Raw genomic sequence first — 23570 nt, forward strand, 5'->3', positions numbered from 1 at the left:
GCTTGAAGCTCTAAGCTGCTATTTCTCCCCAGGGAAGCAGTTGAGCGAAGTATGATAATCAGACAAGGATTGAGTTGTTTTAGGCAAGAGATAGAAAAGCCTACTGATGAAGAACTGTCAGTTGATACAAAGGCATGAGACATCGATTTAATATTTGCTTCTAGAAAAAGAGGTGCTACCAATATTTCAATCTGGGCTTTCATATCAGAAAAATACACTTGAAAGCTCACTAATAAGCCTGATTAATTTTTTCTGATATTAAAAATAACCAACAGAGAAGGATTTAGGAGCCACAGTTTGAGTCAAGGTGTCAATTTATTTCAGAATTGAAACTCTGATCTTGAAAAAGATTCAGAAGTCAGGAAATGGTTGGTTCTGAGAAACTTTCCCCCCCCAAAAAAATTATGAAAAGTAAAACGACAACCGAAATGCAGTTAAAAACCAGCTTTATTGTTACAACCAATTTTGAATTATTTACATAATATAAATCTCTTTGCAAGATACATTCCTTCATTGAAATCAATGATAAAAGGCCTTAATATAGAGCTTCAACAATGCTTAGCTAAAAAAAAAAGTTCACTCCAGTACAAGCCAATGAACAGAAAGCACAATTTTTAGTTCCATTCATAACATACAGATTAGGGATTTTTCCTCTCCCTTTCATTGGACAGGCAACCCTTCACAGGACAAGACTGACTCAACAAAGAAAAGATTTAAAATGCAAGGAGAGAAGAGAGAGCCAAAGGGGTGGTCTGCTCCTATACGTTGTTGTCATTGTCACACATGGATGGTCAGCCTTAAGAAATGAATCCTTGTAAGTGCAAAGTTTTTAATTACCCCAAGATGTCAAAAAATATTTTACGCTGCTGGCACACTTTACAATTAAGGATAAGGCTTCTTATGCAACTAGGATCCACCTCTGGAAATGAAACAGGATATAGGTATTTATTATCAGAAACACAAGAAGCTTTTAACCGTACTGAAATTACAGCAGTAAGGTTGCTGCTCCTTGTGACTGATATTTTTAATCGGTATTTTCACAATTGAGCCACTGTGTTTGCTGGTCTGCATTAGTATTTGTCTTCAAACTGCGAGAACTGCTTTTGCTGTCATTTATAATTTATACAGCACTTTCCATCAGCAACTAGGCTTACAACTCATTTAAGTGCTTATTTATTATCTCCATCAACCTATTAATTAGCACTTACAGTATGGAGAAAGAGAGCGTGCTCCAGATTGGCCACCCTAGTTCGACTGGGATTCAGGACATTGTCAAAATGGCAGGCTCCCCCAAAAAGCTTAAAATTTTTTTTTTATATCCTAAAACAACACAAATATCAATTCATCATTTAAAGCACATCGGATATCAATGTATTCTACTATATGAAGATCTTATATAGCAATATTTCAATAGCAAAACCAAAGTAAGGCCCTTTATCTTTGGAGAATGGGCGGGAGGAGGGGTTAACTTTGCTGAAGAAAATCGCCAAGATCAGAATTTGTTTTCTGCTCATTTATTTCAAACAGGCATGGACTTGGCAATTCATCACTACGCCACTATTTATTAATTTTGCAAATAAAGATGTCAACTTTTCTTGGCATTGTTATATGCAAATAATTCTTATGGATCTTCTCTCAGCAGTCGACAATTTATTTGACCGTAATGGGATCAGATTCCCTATATGTGGCCAATCTAACTAAAAAGAAACTGAACTCCAGGCCAGAAAAACTAAAGTATTCAAGTCCTTGCAACTTTTGTGTGTGTGAAGGAAATTTTAAGAATCACAGGTAAATTAATTTTTAAAAAGTAGGCTCAACAGAATACAACTTTTCAAGAACATGTACCAGGACTGACGAAGACAAAGTTTCACTTTTAGAGTTAAGGTTTCTTTAAACCAAGAGGAAAATTAGGAGAAATTGAGAAAAATATTCAATTTCATCAGTTCTATAGAAGCAGCAAAGGTACCCTTGAATGCTTGCAACTTTAACAACCTTCAAGGGTGTCCAAAAATCCTCTTGCTATGGGTTCTGGAGGTTTTATAGTTTTTTTTGGAGAATGTCAATGGATCAAGAGGGTGCAAATCCAGATTTTATGAAAAGCTCAGAGTGAACCAGGAGTAAAACAAAGTTCTTTTAAGCATGTCTTACTGAAATTTCTCAACTATGTTAAGGACTTGATTGTATCATTTGCTGCTGCAGTTTTATATGTGTGTCTCTTTCTTTGCATGTACTATTTCTATTTGCAATAGTGGCAGAATTCTATTTCTATTTCTCACATTTTGATGATGATGATGTTTAATATGCAGGAGCCTCCACTGTTAGGAATTTGTACAAGGGTTTTTCAAAGCATGACAAACCAAACTCAGAGTGGACCTTCATTATATCTCAGGAGAAAAAAATGGTTTTTCTTCTAATTAGCCAACCTGCTTCCTACTAGAAGAATGGATATTGTCACTTAAAAGCAGTCGTTGTGCTAACTCATGTTTAGACTGATTAGCTCTTCCAACGAAAACGTATGAATACTAAGGCAGACACTACAAACACCATGAGAAAGACGCCTTATGTAAGCTAATATGCATCCTCAGGTACTGAACCCTATTGTTTTCCAACTGGGAATTCCCTTGAAGGCAGCCTATTTAACAAAAAAAGAGTTCAACAGATGTCAAGAACTGGATAGTTGGTTTACATCCAAATTCTACAAAAAGGAACATACAACAAAAATACATAAATGCGAGGTACCATACAATTCACACTAATTTACAAATGGTTATTTACACTATTATATATACACAGTCAGACCTGGTTATCATAAATTGATTAGCTAATCCTTCTACAAAATTCACATTAAGAACCCCAGGCCGAGAGGTTCAAAACAATGCCAATTTTCTTTTAAATCCGCCACCGTTACACCAAGGAAGCTTCGATGTCTGAATCCATTGGGTAGGTTAATTAACCTGGTCTGATTGCCAGTGTGATGAGAAATTCACGCATTTCTGCTTTACAAAAGCTACGAGGCCACTATGGTCTGTAGGCTTATGTTTACAGTGTTGAATGCTGTTTCTAGTAACTCTCTATTTTTGACTACATTTTACAACAATGTCACTAGTTGATGGCATTAGGATCTTTTAGCTTCAAAGTACAGGCAACAGATTAGTTTGTTACCAAGTCACAGCCAAAATTACCTGAGGTTGTTTTCTAGAGCTCTGGAAAATAAAAGATTCAAGTACTTGAAAAATGGGAGCAAGCTGGAAAGTGTGACAAAGTCACCTCAAAAATCCGAAACAGGAATAAAAAAAGCGGAGAGCAGAAAACGGCAGCTTCTAAAATGACAAACTGTAACTACATTAAGCTACATGTACTACTCTTTAAGGTAAATGGACATTTTCTCTTAAGATGACTTAAAACCACTAATTATTTTTAGACATCTTCAATGTATTCAGAAACACACTGTGCTGGAAAATGTTCAATCTAACACCATTCTGGCAAAAATGGAAACATGATTGAAATCCAGCCACTTTGGAGACTAAGCCAAAATACATCTCTTCTAAAGAGCTCATTATTTTTTTTAAAGAAAAACTTTTAATTGGCTCTTATTAAGCTCAGTTGAAATGTAATAAAAGTTTATCAATATTTGCAGATTCATCCAGTGAGGCACATTCTTCTCTATCCAGCTTAACAGAGGAGCTGAACCATCATACTTTGGGTATCATTTTTCATGTCACAAAAATAAGGGAGATGATAATAACTATTATAATGATGAATTAAAATAACCTTTCCAGGTATTACTAAACCTTAAGCCTTGCCAGGATAGGAAGGGGGGAAAAAAACTAGCTTGAAAAGTAACTTTTATTTTTTTCCAACAATCTATAAAGGTTTAATTAGAGAGTATTTTGAGCAAAGCAGTTCTAGGCTTTTGAAAATTAAAGCTTTCCGCAACTTAATTCTGCCTAATTCCTAAGAGCCTCACCATAAAATGGTATTAAAGAATATGTAAAATGAATACAAAGACATAAAAAGGAGCTGTTTTCTTATTTTCTAGAGCTCGAGCAACACCCTTTTACCTGATAAATTACAACTTTTCTTTAATAATTGGCTCAACACTGATCATCAAGAGAAGCTGCCCAATTTATGTACAACTGTGGTAAGAGCTGAAATGTATCTTAAAAGTAAAACTACCCTTCTCCATATGAAAGCTTTAAGTATGAGTAGAATATAATTCCTGTTACCCTTACTGATAACCTGGAACCTCAGAACTAACCACGTTCATCACACCCATTCAGCACCACACTGGGGAAAACTGCCCACAGAATACAGGTTGTACCCTACTTTTTCTAAACTAATTTCATTGCTGAATAATGAGACGTTTTGAGGTTCCATTATTCTAATTTGGGGCATTTAAAGACAATAGTTTTAGAAATATCTCAAAATATATCTTGTCATGTTTTTATTTCTGTAAACAGATGTTATCAGTCAAACTTTTTCGTTCATACCTACATCAGATCAAGTCAGGTTTATTTTTTTAGCCAAGGTTTATTTTAGAGTCCTATAAAATATTTCTGAATAAATATTTTACTGAGTCTGGGGAACAGCTTTCTCACTTCATCGCTGTTTAAGGTACATTTGCCTTTACACATAATGCATATGAATACACGGACTTCGCATATATGGGCACTTGTGATCAAAATGGACAAAAAAAATAAGACCAACAGAAACTATTATTGAACTTAATGTCGCGACTTTTAAAGTTTAACACAACTTCCCCATTCTTAAACACACATACTCTCACACATATGCTAGCTAAGTAAACATTGTGTTTCATTTCACATTTTTTGAAATTTCAACCATTCCTGGTAGGATGGCTTTGAAAAAGAAGATTAAAATGTCCGTGACCAATTCTCGTTCTTCAAATGCCACTACCGTTTACTAAAGAAAGGAGGACGAAGGAGGTGGAATCAAGGTAAGGAAGTCAATGAAGAAAATTATGAACACTCACCAAGCCTAAAGAAATAAAAAATTAACTTTTGCTCCCAATTATTACAGGACTGCTTAACAAAAACCCTGTTGGTTTTTACTAGTTTCTAGCTAATATCTTTATCCCTAGATTATATAACAAGGTGTTCGAAGGTTTCAAAAAACTTGTTAGGAAGAAATTACACAACACTTGGATGAGTGGGTCATTTAAAGCTTACATTTCAGGATAAGATCCCTCTTCAAATTTAAAAGCTGAGAGAGTGGGTATCATTTCCTTAATGCAGTGAGCAGGCCTCTGTGAAATTTTTGCTTCCACTATATACAAGAACGGTCATTTCCCCCTGCCCCCCCGCTCCACATACAGCAGCTTGCTAGAATTGAGAGAAACAAGAGAATGAAAATTAATTTGTTCCACCCTGATATAATCTCCAGTCAGCACCAGTGGCTTGAGTACAAACTGGGATCTGTTGTTGTGTAGATTCCATGTGGTTCACGGTTAAGCAACTGAATGCTGTACCAATTTGAGATGTAAAAAAGTTTACAGGTTGATCGCCTGCACCCGCTCCCTTAAGGAGGACCGATAAACAGCAGCAATGGAATGTTAAACTCATAATAAATAATTCATGTCTCACATTAAAAAAAAAAAACAAGAAAAAGGATTAAATTTGCTCTCCTTGTGTTTCAGAAATCCATTAGCTTCTAATCCTTCCACAATATCAGAAAAGACCTTCATTTGAAGTTACCATTGAAAGATTGTTATTTAGAGGCAATGAAAAGCAAAAAAAAAAAAGAAGAAGAAGAAGGAATAATACAAATGTAGAGCTTTTCCTATTATGTACTCATGACAAAAACAGTAAGGAATCTTCTCAACAGGCGGGTAACCAAGTTCTCAAATTCTACTCAGGAAGTTTTAATGCCATTACTTCATTCTTCATTTTGAAGTACTGATTGAAGCGAACAACTGCATACCTATGTGAGCAAACAAAAGCATTTGATGAAATATGATTTTGGGTGCAGTTTTCCATGAATCACAATATTTAACTTGTATACACATTTTTAGTTTTTCCTGCCATCTAGTGGTTATGTAATATTTTTGTAAAAATTGCCAGAGATAGGCGGATAGCTTTTCTAACATTTTAAAATACACGTGGGCCAGATTATATGATATGGATAGCAGATTAAGGTTATTTTTCCACAGACATTTCAATCTAGTCCCAGGTCAGCTTGATTAGCAACCCATTCAGCATTTATATTTATATTTTGATTTCATGTAGCCAAAAATATTGATATTTATAAGCAGCATGCTTATCAAACCTTAATAAGGTTAGGATCATGGTTCTAGTAAACCAGGCATATATCGGGACTTCAATTTCCATGTCACTCCAGCCAATGCAGCACATGATCATGCTGGCTGGGGTATTATGGAAAGTCAAATAACAGATCTAAGGGATACCAGGTTAGGAAAGGTTCATGCACTGAACTTACAGGAAAAAGAAGCATGAAAATTGGACAATTCCTTCATTCTCGCTCTCTTTAATCTATTTAAATTAATTTAACTCAAAATGATTTAAATTAGACTCCACTTGTTCAGTTATAATGGGTTTTTAAACATTTTAAAAGTTAATTTGGTTGAGCTGCAATTCTCTGAAAGGGAATAAAAATAGTTTGTATTCATAAATCATTAGCACTTGATCACAAGCAGCTATTCCTCAAACCTTTGAATAAATGAAATTTTAATCCTTATAATTAAAAAAGCAGCAGCTCTTTTATGTGTTTATGCTTTACTATTTTAGATTTACGAAACTGACTATCCTGACAAAAAAAAATTGTATCAACAAATATCTATTTCACAGTCAGTAATGGTTATTTCAAATTTAAAGATCTGTATTCTTAAACCAAAAAATATTTACAAAAATATTACTTGAAAGATGAAGCCAATTCATTTTAATACAAAATCCTATGAATATGGAATATTTTATATATCTAACATAAGGTGACTCTGTTAATTACTTACCCTAGAAAATCGAAGTCAATAGTGGAGTATTTGGCTTGAATTAGGGCCCACAATCCCCAGAAGAAATGAGACGCCTGCAAACAAATAAACCCTGATTAAACTAGTCAGAATGGTTTTGTTTTCAGAGACTACTTAGAAAAAGCAACGCAAAGTAATGAATGCTCATACTATGATGTTAATATTGCATTCCATAGTATTTGAGTTTATGGTAATTTTAGCCAACAAACTTCTAAGGCCAAGATTTATAACAGTCTTCCCCCAAATTCAATTCGTACAGACAACCTCAAATTCTGAAGGCTCCAATTGTACCATACTTTTGTTTTCTTTGAAGAAGGATTTAAGACTTCTACAAAGAAAAAAATACAGTAGCATATAATTTAATGCAAATGTTAAAAAAAAATATTTTATCCCACAGCTTTTAGTTTAATTTTCAATATCAAACCACAGTTGAACTCATCATTAATGAGTTTTAAACACAGTAATGAAAGTTTTCTGAAAATTTAAAACTGAAGAGGTATATTTCCATTAGTACGCATAAATATTAAGGCCGCACAATTTAACATTCAAAGTATGTTTTGAAAGATACCAAATCTCCCTTATTTACACAGTTGTATTTGTTTTTATCAACTTATTTCATAGTTGCTTGATAACAGTTCCTGTTTTTCTAAATTACCCTATTGTGTGAAACCTCAAATACCAAAGGCAATGTTTTTAAACATACTATACTAAATAATCCCATTCAATTCTATAATCTAACCTGAAAGTTCTTATAAAATTTGTAGTGCAACATAAAGTTGAAAAACAATCGAAATCAAATCAAAGAATATACACACACAAAAGTACATTTTAGGCTTACCTAGTCAATTAGCTATAGTTTTTTTTTGGGAGAGGGTATTTTTTAGGCAAGTAATTTATTGAAGTCACATGCCAACATTAAGTCTCACGAGTAGATTAGTGATTAAAATTTCGTGAACCCTCTTGAAGTTTTAATATTTTTCCATAAATACCACCTAAAACATGATCTGTTCTCCAAACAAGTCCTAAAACTAGAGACAACCCAATTAAACAGAAGACTCAAAAACATTTGTTCATTTCTTTATTGAAGAAAATAATCTAAATTTACATATCTGTATGTGAATCTCTAGGATTATCAGTTTATTTGAACAGGAAATTACAGCCAAGTGTTTCAATCTATGGGAGGATAATCAGGTGCAACTGTGGGAGGTCCTGCCTTATGGACCTCCCACAGTTACGGGTGGAGTTAAGAGGCAATTTCTTACCTGCTCAGGGCTGGGAAGGACCAGGCCTGGAATGCTTTGGTATGAATACGTGGCTAATGATCAGTAATGTTCGCTTAACAAAACTACAGTTATTGCAATCACTAGATTATGTGTTCATGTGACATCTTACTTTATGACTGCACTGTTAGTGACCAAAATTCCAGCCCAATTGTGGTTAAGTTGAGGGCTACCTATAAAAATTACGTTAAAGGGCCCAAAGGAAGTTCATGAGAGGAAGCCGAAGCTGCTGTGTAAGGAGGAATGGGCTAAATTCTTCTAAGAAGATGTCCAATTTGAATGGAATTGGAATTCTTTATTGGCCAAGTGTGATTGGACACACAAGGAATTTGTCTTTGATGTATATGCTCTCAGTGTACGTAAGGAGAATAAAATATATTAAATCAAGAATAAAAAGATAAAACATTTAGTGATAGTCAAGGTTACTAATAAGCTATCAAATCGTACTAGGAAACAAGTAAAAATAATATAAATTGAAAGATGCAAGTTACATGGTTATAGTAATAAGTGGGAAGAGATAGATACTAGTAAGGAAGAGAAGAATAATAGTAATGCAGTAAATTATTTGACAGTGTTGTGGGAATTAGTTGTTAAACAGAGTGATGGCATTTGGGAAAAAACTGTTCTTGTGTCTAGTTGTTCTGGTGTGCTGTGCCTTATAGCGTCGTTTTGAGGGTAGAAGTTGAAACAGATTATGTCCAGGATGCGAGGGGTCTGTAGATATTTTTTTTCTGCAGTTCTAATTATCCATTGAAGTCTGTATTTGTCTTGTTTGGTTGCAGAGCCAAATCAGACAGTTATGGATTATTTAATCAACAGACATTGGAAATGTTTAACTGCAGTTATTGCTATCCAAACTGCTATACCACTTACTGAAAATAAAAGCTTTTGCCCCACACAAACATGTAGCTTTGACCATTTTCAATAAGTAAGAGAATAAATGTGATTTTTTTTGACCGATTTAATTGGATACTTTGCCTAGTTTTAAGGCCCGTGTGTAGAAAAGAGATCGTAGTTTGGGTTATATTGATGCAGAAATATTGAAAATTCAAATAGGTTCACAAACTCCTAAGCAGTTCTGTATGCTAGCACTGGTAAGTCATCTTCCCTAGGAGTATCTGCATCCTTTGGAAGGCCTATGCAGCCGTTCAGCCACTTTGCTAGCGACCCACTGCTCACACGGGGCCAGCTTTCAAAATAGCTCAGTGAGTTGTGGAAAGGATGGATGGATTACCTCTTGAAGAGAGGTAATTTGTTTCTTCTAACACACTACCTAGAGCACCTCTTTAAAACACTTTGTAAAGCCCTCATAAATGTAAGGCAAGAATGTATTTGTAACAATAAAACAGCTTTCAAGTAGCAGAAGATATTCAAGCACTTCCCGGTATAGGCAAATGGCCATATTCCTATAGCACTTTACTGTACTAGCTATTTTTAAGCGAGTTTGCTATCTTGAGAGCTACAGCATTTTGTGGCATATTTTACCTAATGTTATATTTCAGTATGGAATTCAGCAAGGTAGTCATTGACTTACAACAGTGGGTTTAGTGACCATTTGAAGTTACGACACTCACAAAAGTGACTGTTTCCCACACTTATGACCATTGCAGCATCCCCATCGTCACATGATCAAAACTCAGATGCTTGGCAATTGATATGTATTTATAACAGCTGCAGCGTCCCAGAGTCATGTGATCACCTTTGTGGCCTTCCGACAAGCAAAGCCAAAGGGGAAGCCAGATTCACTTAATAACTATTAGTAACTCAATAACTTCAGTGAATCATTTAACAACTGTGGCAAGAAAGGCCATAAAATGGGGTACAATTCATTTTCACAAATGCTTCGCTTAGCAACAGAAATTTTGGGCTCAATTGTGGTCGTAAGTCAAGAACTACCTATATAGTAGTCATCCTCTAACACCACCTATTTTATGAATAACTACAGACATTTGCCTGAAATGGTATAGGGCAGTTGTTCTGCCCCCACTCACCCACCCCCCCAGAAGACACGAGCTGACTGTATTTGCCAGCAATTTATTCTTGCTACAGATATCAGCTCTGGCAACGAACCTGCGATTGTCTGCCAAGTCCTCCTTATCTCTTCAATGCTACTGCGGTCTGTTGCTGGAGCAACCCAGAGTTCAGAAGTAAACAGAAGTCCGAAAAGACAATTCCTGAGTCTCGCAATAAAGCAGCCAAAGTTTCCAAAAGTCAGTTTTTGTCTGTCACGGAGCCCAAAGGCAGCTCCACCCACTTTTATACCCTGTGGGGTGTGGCTCCGTGACTCAGCACTCCCTGGGCCGGCCCCTTCCTTTCCTTTGCTGTGCATGCTTCACTCAGCATCGCTGCCTTGCATCTAGCCATCTAGATCTTCCTCAGCTGGCTCTTGGGGCGTTGCCAGGGGCAAGGAGGGGTCAGGGGAAAGAGGCCGTGTCAGCTCCTCCTCCTCCACCTGGCCTGCCTCTGGAATCTGGAGTGGAGCCAGAGAGGAAGGTTCTGCAGAGAGAAACCCTGTCGGCTCTTCCCTCTCACTCTCTGAGTCACTCTCTGCCAGGAAGCCCGGCTCGGGGCCCGCAAACACAACACCAGCGATGGCTAACCTTTTTGCCATCGGATGCCAAAAGCAGGGGGAGCGTGGGGGAGGGGGTGTTGCATGCGCACATGCCCACATCCATAATTCTATGTACCCTGCCCCCACATGCATGCGTGCGTGACACACACTCCCCGCGCTCCTCCCCCCCCCCGCTTTTGGCACATGATGGCACAGTGAGCCCGGTAGACCCATTTTTCGCTCTCTTCAGTTGGGAAACGGGCCATTTCCAGCCTCCGGGGGGTGGGGAAGGCTGTTTTTGCCCTCCCCAGGCTCCTAGAAAGGCTCTGGAGCCTGGGAAGAGCGAAAAATGGGCCTTCCCTGGCCCCTCAGAGGAGGCCAGAAACAGCATATTTCCTGACTTCCGGTGAGCCCAGAAGGCCCGAAAATCAGCTGGCCAGAGCGCACTTGTGCTCCGGAGCTGAGCTCGTGTGCCCACTGATGTAGCTCCACATGCCACCTGTGGCATGTGTGCCATAGGTTCACCATCATTGGTATAGGGTTTCCTGCCTGAGAAGGGGATTGGACTAGAAGACAACCAAGGTTCCTTCCAACTCATTCTGTTTTTCTTTTATTCCGAAGAATTTGGTTCTGTGGTCTCACAATAATGGCAGAAAATAGAGGCTAGTTAGGAAGGTCCTTAGGAAACAAGCCAGCATGGTTAGCACATGGGCATACCATGACCAGAATGGACATGGTGGCACCTGATAAAGGCCTAGAAACATTTTTTTCTTCTGCAAATGAACAGTGTACAGATGGTAGTAAGCAATTAAAACAGACGGATTCCTATTTTGTAAGGATGCTTTGGTTTTGACTGGAAATAGGTGCTTTGGAACATATGGCAGTATAAACACAATTGTCGGTGACAATCATTAAAGTAGCGGTATCTGTATCCATACCCTGGAGCCTCACCGCAGCTGCACTCTCCTGAAGTCAGACACAGCTGCTTTAATGACCACGAAACAGATCCTGCCTTCAAGCTCCCATGTACTTCTAAATTACTTCTTCCCAAACTGCACAATCCTATTTATTTTATATATGCATACAATGCTGTAAAATGCTTGTATGTTCTGTGGTGAAGAAAGGCAATTGAAATACTTTTAACTGCACTTATTTCGAGTCACCTGTGAATTCACACATTCTGCCCAGTGGAGGGATCTGTTTGACACTTTCTAGAACTGTATGCCAGGAGCTCACTGCACCATGTACCTAAATAGGACTCTTGCCTGAATTCATTATCTAAGACTCACACAGGAGATCTGAAGGAATAATAAAACCATCCGAGACAAGCAGGGCAGGAAGATGGTTTGTCTGAATCCAAACGTAACGCTTGAGAAAATTGTGGTTATGAGTGATAAGAAGTTGTTGTCCCCTGTAACTTTGGTGCTTCACTAAGAGGAGTCAGTAATAAACTGCTTGCTTGGAAAAAAATAAGGTTGAATAAATCAACCAAGGGGAGTGTTGCTCAAAAACTGCATATCTCAGGCAGGAAGGAAAGACTGAGCCTATGTGTCTGCCTGCTATAATTCAACTGGAAAAGGTTGCTGATACTACCAATCACATTTGTGGAGCAAACATGCATCCAGAAGGGAGCATTTCTATTCGGCAAGTTCACAGTAAAGTTTGACTGCTACCTCTAACCCATTTAGCAAGGTGTTTGCAGAAAGATCACTCTCTTTGGACAGACTTTTGAAAAGTCTGAAAACTCAGGATTTAAATATTGGTACTGGTAAAACAGTATCATAGTATGATCATGATAAAAACAAAACTAAAACGGGCATGTAAGAAATGAAACTGGTGCTTCCAATGTATTACAAGTAGTCCTTGGCTCACAATCACTTGTTTAGCATCTGTTCGAAGCCAAGACACTGAAAAAAGTGACATTACGAGCATCTTTTCATAATTACGACCGCTGCAGCATCTCCATGGGTGCTGATCAAAATTCGGATGCTTGGCAACTGGCTCCTATTTATGACGGTTGCAATGTCCTGGGGTCATGTGATCATTTTTTGTGGGCTCCTGACAAGCTAAGTCAACGGGGAACCCAGATTCACTTAAGAACCATGTTACTAGCATAACAACTACAGTGATCCGCTTAATAACTGTGGCAGGAAAGGTTGTAAAATGGGGCAAAATTCACTTAACAAGTGTTTCGCTTTGCTACAGAAGTGTTGGACTCACTTGAGGTCGTAAATCAAGGACTACCTGTAGAGGGAATCTACAGTCACCAACTAATACTACCTCTTTTATGAATAACTACATTCCAAATAATTGGGTTCTAGTCTCATGATAATAGCAGAAAATAGAGGCTAGTTAGGAATGTACTTAAGAAAACAAGCCAACATGGTTAACACTTGTGCAAACCATCACCAGAATCGACTTGGTTGTACCTGATAAAACAGTACACAGAGTAGGAGTGAGAGGAGGAATTATTTTAAGTCCATGCAGGGGAGATGAAACGTATCACCACTGCTGGAGCAGAGGCAGTCAGAGTGATGCAGTGTGACAGAAGACACCTACCTCTGACTGCTGAATCAGTGGCATCACAAATGGCATTTAATTGCTGCTTGGCAAGATGTCCTACTTCCATTAGACAATTTGCCTCTCGATCTCCAGCAAATGATATAGCAAAGGGGTTTTGTCTCACACAAAAAGTTGATGCAATTTTATTTGATTGAAAATATAGAGGGGGGAAAAAAATCTGGTTAAGTGTAGCTTGCATCTGAAACTCTGCAATTTTCAGCCTTCCTTATCTGTGCATGCAAACTATGGTGAGATGATAGTGAGAGCTTGAATCCAATATAATATTTCAATTTAGTGCTATAAGAAAAAGTAACCCTCTACTCTATTAATCAAATTTTGTACTAAAAAAACAGCAATACAAGAGGTGGTTTCGCCTAGGAGTTTTAGGGTCTTCAGCAACCCACTAGAATTTAGAGATTGAAACCACTAGAATTTGGAGAATGGGAACAGTATCATCTTAAACTTAGTATTTTATCTTCTGAGAAGACAGCAAGAAAATTTGTTTGATGTACGAACAGATAATCTAATGGATATAGATCAGGTGATCAGCAAAAGTTCTGCTTAGAGATTAATGGAGCAGATCCCATGGATTGATGGCAATAAAAAGAATCTGAAGCTGACTTAGTAGATGCAGCTTTCACTAAGGATAAGAGCCAAAAGAATGATGGTTGTATCTCAAATACAGGATCTGTCTGAATAAAAATTCCTGTGACTAACAGAGAGATACTTGGAAAAGGTACCAAGTGGTTGGTCAAAGGCACGATTGGTCATGCCTTTGACCAAGAACAGGGAAGAAAATTGGACACACATGCTTCTTTCTATCTTAGGCTATTTCAAAGTGGTTGAAATTGGGATCATGAGAGAGAACCTGGTGGGCAAGGAGGCAACTGAACTAAAAGAAACAGACCCTTTTAGAAGCTGAATAGTCATGAGATTATTTTATTTTTCTTTATTCTTATTTTATTTTATTATTTTATAATTGTTTTATAATTATTTTATTCTTCTGCCAACCTGGCAGTTCGAAAGCAAAAATGCAAGTAGAAAAATAGGGACCACCTTTGGTGGGAAGGTAATAGAATTCCGTGAGCCTTGGGTTTAGTCATATTGGCCACATGACCACGGAGACGTCTTCAGACAGCGCTGGCTCTTCAGCTTTGAAACGGAGATGAGCACCGCCCCCTAGAGTCGGAAACGATTAGCACATATGTGCAAGGGGAACCTTTACCTTTACCTAATCATGAGATGGCCAATAACAATCTTGATGATCACATTGTAACTTAAGGGAAGTGCCTCAATTTTGACTACCCTAATGAATAAGAAAGTAGCCCAGAAGAGATCATAGCTGTCTCAGACCTCTTTTCTTAGATCAACTTTTAGTCTAGTAGGGAAAAAAAAGCTAGCGAGGATTGAATAGTATAAATTGGACAGTCTTATGGTGGAACTGGTGATAATGGAGTCGGAGGTCATTATGAAGGGGCTACTGATGACTAGCACTAATGATGTTCCCTAGTTTGGGTAATGAAACATCTGCATGAAAAAAAACCAAGCTCAGAAAGCACCAAGGATCCAAGATACAGCACAAGGATGATCACCTCAAATATGAATGTGCTGAGAAAGTGGTGGTCGCAAACACAGTGAAGCTTGAGTAGGAAGCATGGAAGGCCCCTGCCAAATAATTTCAAGAAATCTAAAAGATTCTGAAGAGGGCTTGGCACAAAGACATAAACGATATGTGCAAATCACAGAAACTGAAAAACCTACTTGTTCAATATTTAAAGGAAATATCTGAAGTGCACCATGCAAGGTGGACCTCTTACACACAAACACACGCACACACAAACAAAATCATATAGTTCTTGCCAGGAGTGCCATGATTTGAACCATTTCCCTGAGACAAAATCCCCATCTGTAATGTTTATTTTTGCTCCTAGTTAAGGACAAAAAAAGACCAGCATTCTCATAGAAGTAGCAAAGATGACAAAAGTATAGCACACTTGTGAATTTGATGTGGCCAACATAAGAGAGAAATCATGAATGTCCTTTTTAGGGGAGATGAAAGGTACTGTCCTGGAAAATTTGAGAATGTTTTCTTTTGTCTTTGAACTGTCATTCCAGAAGTAATTGAGCAATTTTTGAAAATGTATTTATTTATTTACTTATTTATTTAATTTATATACCGCCCTTCTCCCGAAGGACTCAGGGCGGTTTACAGCCAGATAAAAACAAAGTTACAAAAAGTTAAAAAACATTTTAACAATTTAATTCAAATTAGGCCGAAACGAATAAAAAGTGATAAAACCATAATAAAACCCACATTTAAAATACGTTAGGCCAGCCCTGCGCGATAAAACACGAAGGTCTTCAGCTCGCGTCGAAAGGTCCGGAGGTCGGGGAGTTGTCGTATCCCCAGAGGTAGCTCATTCCAGAGGGCAGGAGCCTCCACGGAAAAGGCCTTCCCCCTGGGTGTCACCAGTCGACATTGTTTGACTGACGGTACCCTGAGGAGGCCCTCCCTATGGGAGCGCACAGGTCGCTGGGAGGCTATTGGTGGCAGCAGGCGGTCCCGTAAATAACCCGGTCCTATGCCATGGAAATTATTTCCACAAAATTATTTCCATAAAAACTCCACGAAGCACCCCTTGCACAACAAGAATGTTCTGGAGGAAAAACCAAATATTCCAGGGGTCTCCAACCTTGGCAACTTTAAGACTTGTGGACTTCAGCTCTCAGAACTCCTCAGCCAGCTTTGGAGACCCCTGGAATATTCCACAATCTTACAGAACATTCTTTTCTTGGTAGGTTTTGCATGTACCAACTCAAATCTAGGAGCAAAATCATTGAATTTTCACTGCCATGATGAACAAAATGATGGAAAACCTTGTCAAGATCACTTGCACCCAGTACCTGGTGTTAGCAAAATAAAATCTAAACTTACCAGAGCAAACTGGTTCACTTGGACGTAAAGCACCTCAACCTCTGTTTCAGTGACATCTGTTCCAAATCCTTTATATTCCTTGTAAGCTTCCAAGTAAGATCTCAACCATTGTTCTTGCAGCTTTCTGCTTGGATAGAGGTTATAGTCAACCTCACTCACCCCTACAAAACAGTAATTCGTTAAAAAGAAGAACTGAAATTTCAAAAAAATAAATTCCTGTATTCCCATGTTCAGCTTTGCTCTTTATTTATCTCAGAATCTGAAACAGAAATTATGCACTCATTTGATCCATGTCTTGGCACCTAACATTCTTTAGTACCTATCAAACTTCCCACTATTTTTTTAAGATTATTTGTATTAAAAATAGATAGGAAAAAAGCAAAATAGTAGCCTTAAGAGTATTCCTTTTTCCCCCCCAGTAATTCCTTAGGCATCCATGAACATCCAAGAAACATTTTTATTTTTTTATTTTTTTTGCCTCTGGTGCATGGGGGATTTCTGACTGTATGCAAAGGTGGGGGGGGGGCGCAGAAGAGCAGTTGGGAGGCAACTGCCACACATAAGAAAGGAATAGAAAAACAAGTGTATTCACAGCTACTCTTTAAAGATTCCACAGGCAGGGTTTAAATCAAGTGTGATCTCATTTCAAGTTTCACTCTATTTAAATATTAAATTATAATGTCCCACAAAAGAGATTAAGTCATTTTGGTTTTGCCTTCTCCAATAAACTAGTCTGGAATGACAGTCTTAACTGAGAAAATTTAGGAACCCCTTTTCTTTTCTTATACGAGAACTGCCCGTTTTTATTTCTCATCCAATATTCTTATTTGAAGGCCAGAGGGGAAATAGCAAACTTTTTAAGGCCTTTTTGAAGGGTTCAGGGGTTCTTACAAGCCTGAATAGAGAAGTGTAGCAGGGTTTTTTTACCTTTCACTTTCTCTCTGCCTTCAGCTTGTGCTCTGCATCCCCCTGCTCCTAATCCCGAGCCCCCTTTTCAAAGTTTCTATGGACATCAGGCTCAGAGACTCAAAATATTCACCCCCTAAAGATGAGGTTTCCAGAAAAGAAGCTAGCGATTTCTCTTCACCACAGCCATAATTCCTATAGCAGCAATTTTGAGAGAGCAATAGTACATAGCATGTTCTTTTCAGGTTTTCTTAGTTAGAGATGGAAACTAGGTTAGTAGCCTTAATGTAAGCCGCTGTCATATGCAGCATTCCCTACTACACACTATCAAGTTTTGACACATATAGTTGGCCAATATAACACTACCAAAATTAAACTTTATTCCAGGATTGTTTACATATCCTTTGCGAGCTTGGTATTCTAAGCCAGAGGCTACATTAGCAGCAAAAAATAAAATAGAACGCTTAAAGCAGCATATGGATTTAGTGCAAAGATGGCTCTTAAAGATATAAAGTAGTGAATTGTATGGATATAAAGTTGATTTAGGCATTTTTTTTCCTCACCTTGTTCATTTATTTTCTTTATTAGTTTCTTCAATTTGTATACTACTGCACAGTACATAGAATTTAAAATGTGCCCAATAATACCTCAAAACGACATAGCAACAGGTGCAAGTATTAGCAATTAGTTTAAAAAAGCTGACCAGAAGTCCTTGTCCTATTATACTGCATTTTTCATAACAATGTAATCCTTATCGCTCCTTACTTAGCAAAATACTCAGGCAATTCTGATTTATTTTATATATAGCTTTTATTATTATGGTTCAACTTTAATGAGCAACGCTCAATTTTGCTACACTGTTGGTAAAACCAGACAGATTTTGATTACATCAATATCTAGCTGTAAATTATAATGTTTTATTCTGTTTAATTTGCTGGAAATTATTTGAATTCTGCTCAATAACCATAATAAAGAATTAAAATGTAGTTTTCCCAAAAGACTTTTTCAAAAAGGATTTTTAAGGGTCAATTCAAGGTGCCAGTGCACAATTATCTAAAAATACGAGCAGCTTCCCCAGATATAGAAAATATTTTTAGGACACATTGCACATTGGCACAAAAGTACCCTAAGATATCCTTGTGATATTTTTAAAGAAAAGACAAAGAGATGCCATTTTACAAAAGCAGATTGGGACACCTTTAACTATAGATGGGAACCAAATCCAAATATTTCAAGATGTCTCTCCAGCAATGTTAAGAAAAAGAATTTGCATTTCTCCCAGGAATACTAAGGAGTAAGCAAATCAGATATAAATGGAAAATTCCATTTGTTCTGTAAGTCATCTTGGAAATGGGGAAGAAACCCAAGTATTAAAATGAACTTTTAAAAACAGTTTTGCAATCCAGGTATTTCTTTTTCGTAGATTACATTCCTTCCTCTAAGTAAATGGAGCATGAAGTGCAGATAACTGTAGCTTCCAATTTTACATAATTTCACATGCATTATGGCACAATTTTCATAGCTGAAATTGGTGTATTAAACCCTAAAGAATGCTTTGTTAGAGCATATTCATACAGACTTTCATATAACCTTAATTAAGGGTTTTAATGCTTCAGCAGGAATACCTGCTACATTATCTCCTTGTGGAGGAGCAAAAGGGGTACATGTATTCCTCCTTCCTCTCATTTCCCCCCACAATTCTAGAGGGGAGGGCTGTTCCCATGAGCTTCTGCAACCAAGGATGGCCCACATCCTCTTTCTTCCCATGAATTCAAAATCTATATTAAATCCTAAATGGAAGACTCCCTGCTGCCATTATAGGCACAATGAAGAAAGGGAAATAAGGCACAATGAAGAAAGGGAAATAAGGAAGTCCAGGGACATTTCAGGCTGACAAGAGAGAGGATTTATTTTAGGTCTTTGAGTCTTCTTCCCAGGAAAGCAGCTGTAAGTGCAAACACATGGAAGCAGTCGGAACAAGTCTCAAAGCACCTGCACATGCCTTGCAAAAGATGCTTCAAGAAATCTGAGAAGTGGTTCTATTTGTACAGCTGCACATTGTGAGGCACTCATCCAATCCTGACGCAGCGCTAATGTCCAAGCTATCAGCAACCAGGTTACTACCGTACCTGCAAACTCATTGAAGTGGTTCCCAATATCATAAGCCAGGTAATTATATCCAGAGTACTCGTAGTCAATGAACTGAACGTCACCTACACGAGACACAAAAATAAAATTGGTAAGAGTAAGAGCGGAGCGCTGTGAATCTGCACTGTCCCACTTAATGCCTGCCAGTGTGTTCCACTCTGCTGTGCTCTGTATAGCATGCATTTTAGAAAATTCCAAAATTGCATTTTTTTTTGTTTTAACGAACAGAATAAACTTCTTTTATCAAAGATAGCTGTTCTTAATTACTTAGGGATAGAATCTCTGCTTTTGTACCACAGGGGGGCATCAGTTATCTTAAATTCCATTAGTTAGAAGGCCTTGGTCTCTGAATAGAATATTCAAACCATTTTTAAACTATACCTCATCCAAAGTTAGCAGGGCTGAACACAAAATAAGTTAGTACAGTTACAGGCAAGGGGTTCTTTAATAGAATGCTTATCATTTTGCAAAAGGGGGTACTGTATACGTGCTGTTATTTTTGCTTCCTTTATACAAAACGTGGTTCATTTTGCTTACATTACAGCACATCTTCCACCTACTATCAGAATAACATCTGCATGAAGCCATACGGGTTGTATTCAAATATGAGTTCATATTGTCATTAAGTTTCTCCTGACATATATCTCAGATTAAACTATGAAAAAAGGAAGCAGCACTATATATTTCCAAGAAATAGAGAACAAACTCTGAACCCCTGAACAATTAAACTGCTTTTCTTTACCTTAAGTGTGTTTAATATATCACATATGTGGCGATACAATCATAAAAAGTAGTTTACATTATGCAGTGCAAGGAGAGGCATTAAATGTTCTCACTGCTAGAATATATTGCCAGCAATCCTCATCAGTCATTCCAAAGCAGCTCTGGGAAATAGAGTTAAGAGGGCTGAGGATATGTCGGTCTATATTCCAAATATTCTACCTACCATTACATATTTCAGGATTCTTTGCAATTGTAGTTAATTGAGAAAAATTCACATCAGATACATAATAAATGTGGTCAATTTTAAGATGCCACAAGACCTACGATATTTTTTAGTTGGGGTGGGTGGTGGTGGGACAAACTAATATAGTTAAAACATATACAGAGGCTTCTCACAATAGTCTCTTACAAGCCAGGGAGTAACTTTATACCCTACAGGCTAATCAGAAAATATTTTGGATGGACCCTAAACAAATCCTGTTTCCCAAATCACTCATCTTATAAAGAGGATTCAGTAAAAACAAATGCACACTCAGTTTAACTCTTCTTTTGCCATCCAATACAGCTAACCTTTAACAGAATTATACTTTATCCAAATATTTGCAGTTTTAAAAAAAACAAAAAACCAATAAAGATAGCAGGTGAAAGACCTGCATGCACAATACTAAGTAAATCAAACATTATTTGCATTCAAGATATGCTACATTAATTATGTCTGCAATGTTGTTATCACCATACGTTAAACCCCTTGCTAACTTCCAGTTATAATTAACAATATTACAAAACAAAAACAAAAACAAAAAGACAGAAAGAAAGAAAATGAAGCTAAGATACAGATGAGGCTGTTACCAGGCTCCGTGCTCTCCTAGGGGGAGGTGCATGCGAACAAGTGATGCGATATACCTCCAGTCAGTGCCTGTAAGTAGCACGGTGCACGCCGCCACTTGGCAGCAACAATGGCATACCTAATCTGTAGCAGATGAAGAAAATTTGGCAAACTCATATTTGACAAGACACAAAACTTTAAAGAGAAAAGTTCTGCATTTCACCGGTCGTTCTGTTGACAGACTGACATTACAGTGGAACTCAGCCTTAAATTTAAGTTTTGCAAGAAATTCAATCACTGCCGTCAAGATGCACGGCTCCATTTCATTTTGGAGTTTAAGGAAATAGGAGCTTCTGCCAGATGTAATGTTATCATTTGGATGCAATATTCTTCATTTGTTTTGTTTTTTAAAATTTATATAATGAATCATAATTACAGGCAAAGGCGTTGTTTCCCAAATATTCATGGGAATGGCACGTAGCATGGTCCCCAAAAATCCTCAGAGTAATTAGAGCCCGACTCCAAATATGTTTTTAAAAATCCTGATTAAAATTCTGTTTATGGTATCTGACACATTCAATGCAAATGTGAACATTTAGCCAAAAAAAAGGTTTATGCAAAAACAGTTCGGGCTAATTGCCTTTGTCAATTTCCTCTTACAGAGCAGGGATGCAAACAATTATACAAATAATATGCATCTGTAGTCAACACTAATAAAACTATGACAGTATTTCTTCAGGAAAATTAAAAACTGAATGTCAAAATTAATCTTCTACTCCCACTTCTTCAAAGTTTTGAGTACTTGTTACTAATTGTGAAGCACTAATGCAGTTTTGCCTGTTATTTTTGCAGAAATAATTATAGATGTATTATGTAAGCCAAGGTAAAACTATTTAAAAAATAATTCATAAAGTACCAAAGACCAGATTTAAAAGGCACATTAAAAATATATTTGGTTTACTGTATCTTTAGCGATGATTAAAAAGTATTAATTTTCAACTGGGTAAGCTACAATGACTAAATTTAACAGCTTAATGCACTGATAAGCTTTTATATATAAATGTAATCAGAAAGGAGAAATTTAGACTGTTAACATCAGATGTATTGGAACTGGAATTGTATTTGAAAACTTTGTTATTATTAATAAGACAATGCAATATCTTTACCATTAGCTCTTTTTTTGTTTTATATAATTAAAAACTATAAGAGAATACTTTAACATTAAAATAAAATAATCTTCCAGTAGGAAGCTTCAGAAAAATTATACTACAACTCAAAATTAAGACATCAAATGCTCTTGAAAAGTGATTGCACATTCCTCTTTAATTCTACAGTTAAATTTCTCTTCACATTTGCCACCTAAACCATATTTAACAGCCTATTAACTGGATTCAATTATAACATTTGCACGAATTATTTTGCATATTCTTACTTCCCTCCCTCATCTCCTCAAAAAATTAAATTTCCAAAAGGAAAAGTCATCTTCAAATCTACTGAGATTACAACTGCAGCCAATTTTTTTTTTCTTAATAATTGGGGCAGGGGTTTCACACATGCTTATAATCACTTCAGGTAGCTAAAGTAATTGTAGTTGTGCTATATTTTTTAAAAGGAGTTTATAAGTTTTTATGAACAAAGACCAACTGAATAGTCGATCACATTTTGAAATGATCTAGTAACATTTTAAGTTCAAGTCCTTTGAGTACAAAAAATGCATAACAAGACTAAATTACAAATTAAATGTTTCCTGTAGTTGCTTTAATAAATGAGTCACAACAAATGTGCTTTGATTCTTTTTTCCTTGTTGCTGCACTAAAGGAGGAAGAGGAAGCATCAAATTAAGATTTGTTTAGCATTATATCTGAACTGTTTGCTTCTGTCTCAATATGAGTTGGGACAATTTGTAATTAGTTTAAAAAACATGACTCTAGATCCAGATCTGTTTGCACAAAACCATAAATTAAACAAATCAGTTTGTTCAGATTAATACTCTTCTGCAGACATTCTTACACTTCTTTAAACATTATCTAAGCAATTTTCTCTGGAAAAGATTCGTTACTGACACAAATTAAGTCAATAACAGAAATAAGGAGAGCACCGTGCATCTTAAATATTTTTTTTCAAGTAGCCTGCAAAATATTTCCGCACGAGTGACATATTAACAGCACTGTATAAGAATTTACCGTCTACTGCACAAAAGTTAAAGTTAAAGCTGAGTTTCCATTGCAAAAATAAATGGTTCCTCTATAATACTGTTATGTACCAGTTTCATAAACACTGTTGCCAAGTACAAGACAATACACAGTTTTTTTTTCCAGTTTACTTATTCCAAGGTTAAAGCAATACTCCATACTTCAGCAATGCAGAAGTCATAAGCACCATTAGGGGTTGCTCACAGAATCAGAACTAACAAATAATAGTTAGGCCTATTATTTGTTAACTTCAACTACCATAACATAATTAACTTGTACTCTGCCCTAACTGTGTATGTGTTGTGCCGCAACATTTAAACACGTCAGCTTTAATGGTACACTCTAGCTACTATATGCGCTTAGTACTTTCCCCCCACCTTTAAAAAGTTGCAAGCAATTTTACATATTGAGAATTCTCCCTCTCCCCCTCCCTGTTCCCAAATA

General features: G+C 37.0%; 1 protein-coding gene across 1 annotated transcript in view; it reads right to left on the bottom strand.

The window, feature by feature from the left end:
* Positions 1 to 429: 429 nt before the first annotated feature.
* The window catches only part of ETNK1 (ethanolamine kinase 1), a 34667-nt gene continuing 11526 nt past the window's right edge, over positions 430 to 23570 (bottom strand). The window contains exons 5-8 of the mRNA XM_058189958.1: positions 19367 to 19450; positions 16332 to 16492; positions 6986 to 7059; positions 430 to 5940 (exon numbers count right to left, since the gene is read on the bottom strand). Coding sequence (XP_058045941.1) covers positions 5868 to 5940; positions 6986 to 7059; positions 16332 to 16492; positions 19367 to 19450 — 392 coding nt within the window. The 3' untranslated portion in view covers positions 430 to 5867. The remainder of the gene's footprint in view (positions 5941 to 6985; positions 7060 to 16331; positions 16493 to 19366; positions 19451 to 23570) is intronic.

Source organism: Ahaetulla prasina, chromosome 7 (genome assembly GCF_028640845.1).
Source record: "Ahaetulla prasina isolate Xishuangbanna chromosome 7, ASM2864084v1, whole genome shotgun sequence".
In the NCBI taxonomy this organism is placed as follows: domain Eukaryota; kingdom Metazoa; phylum Chordata; class Lepidosauria; order Squamata; family Colubridae; genus Ahaetulla; species Ahaetulla prasina.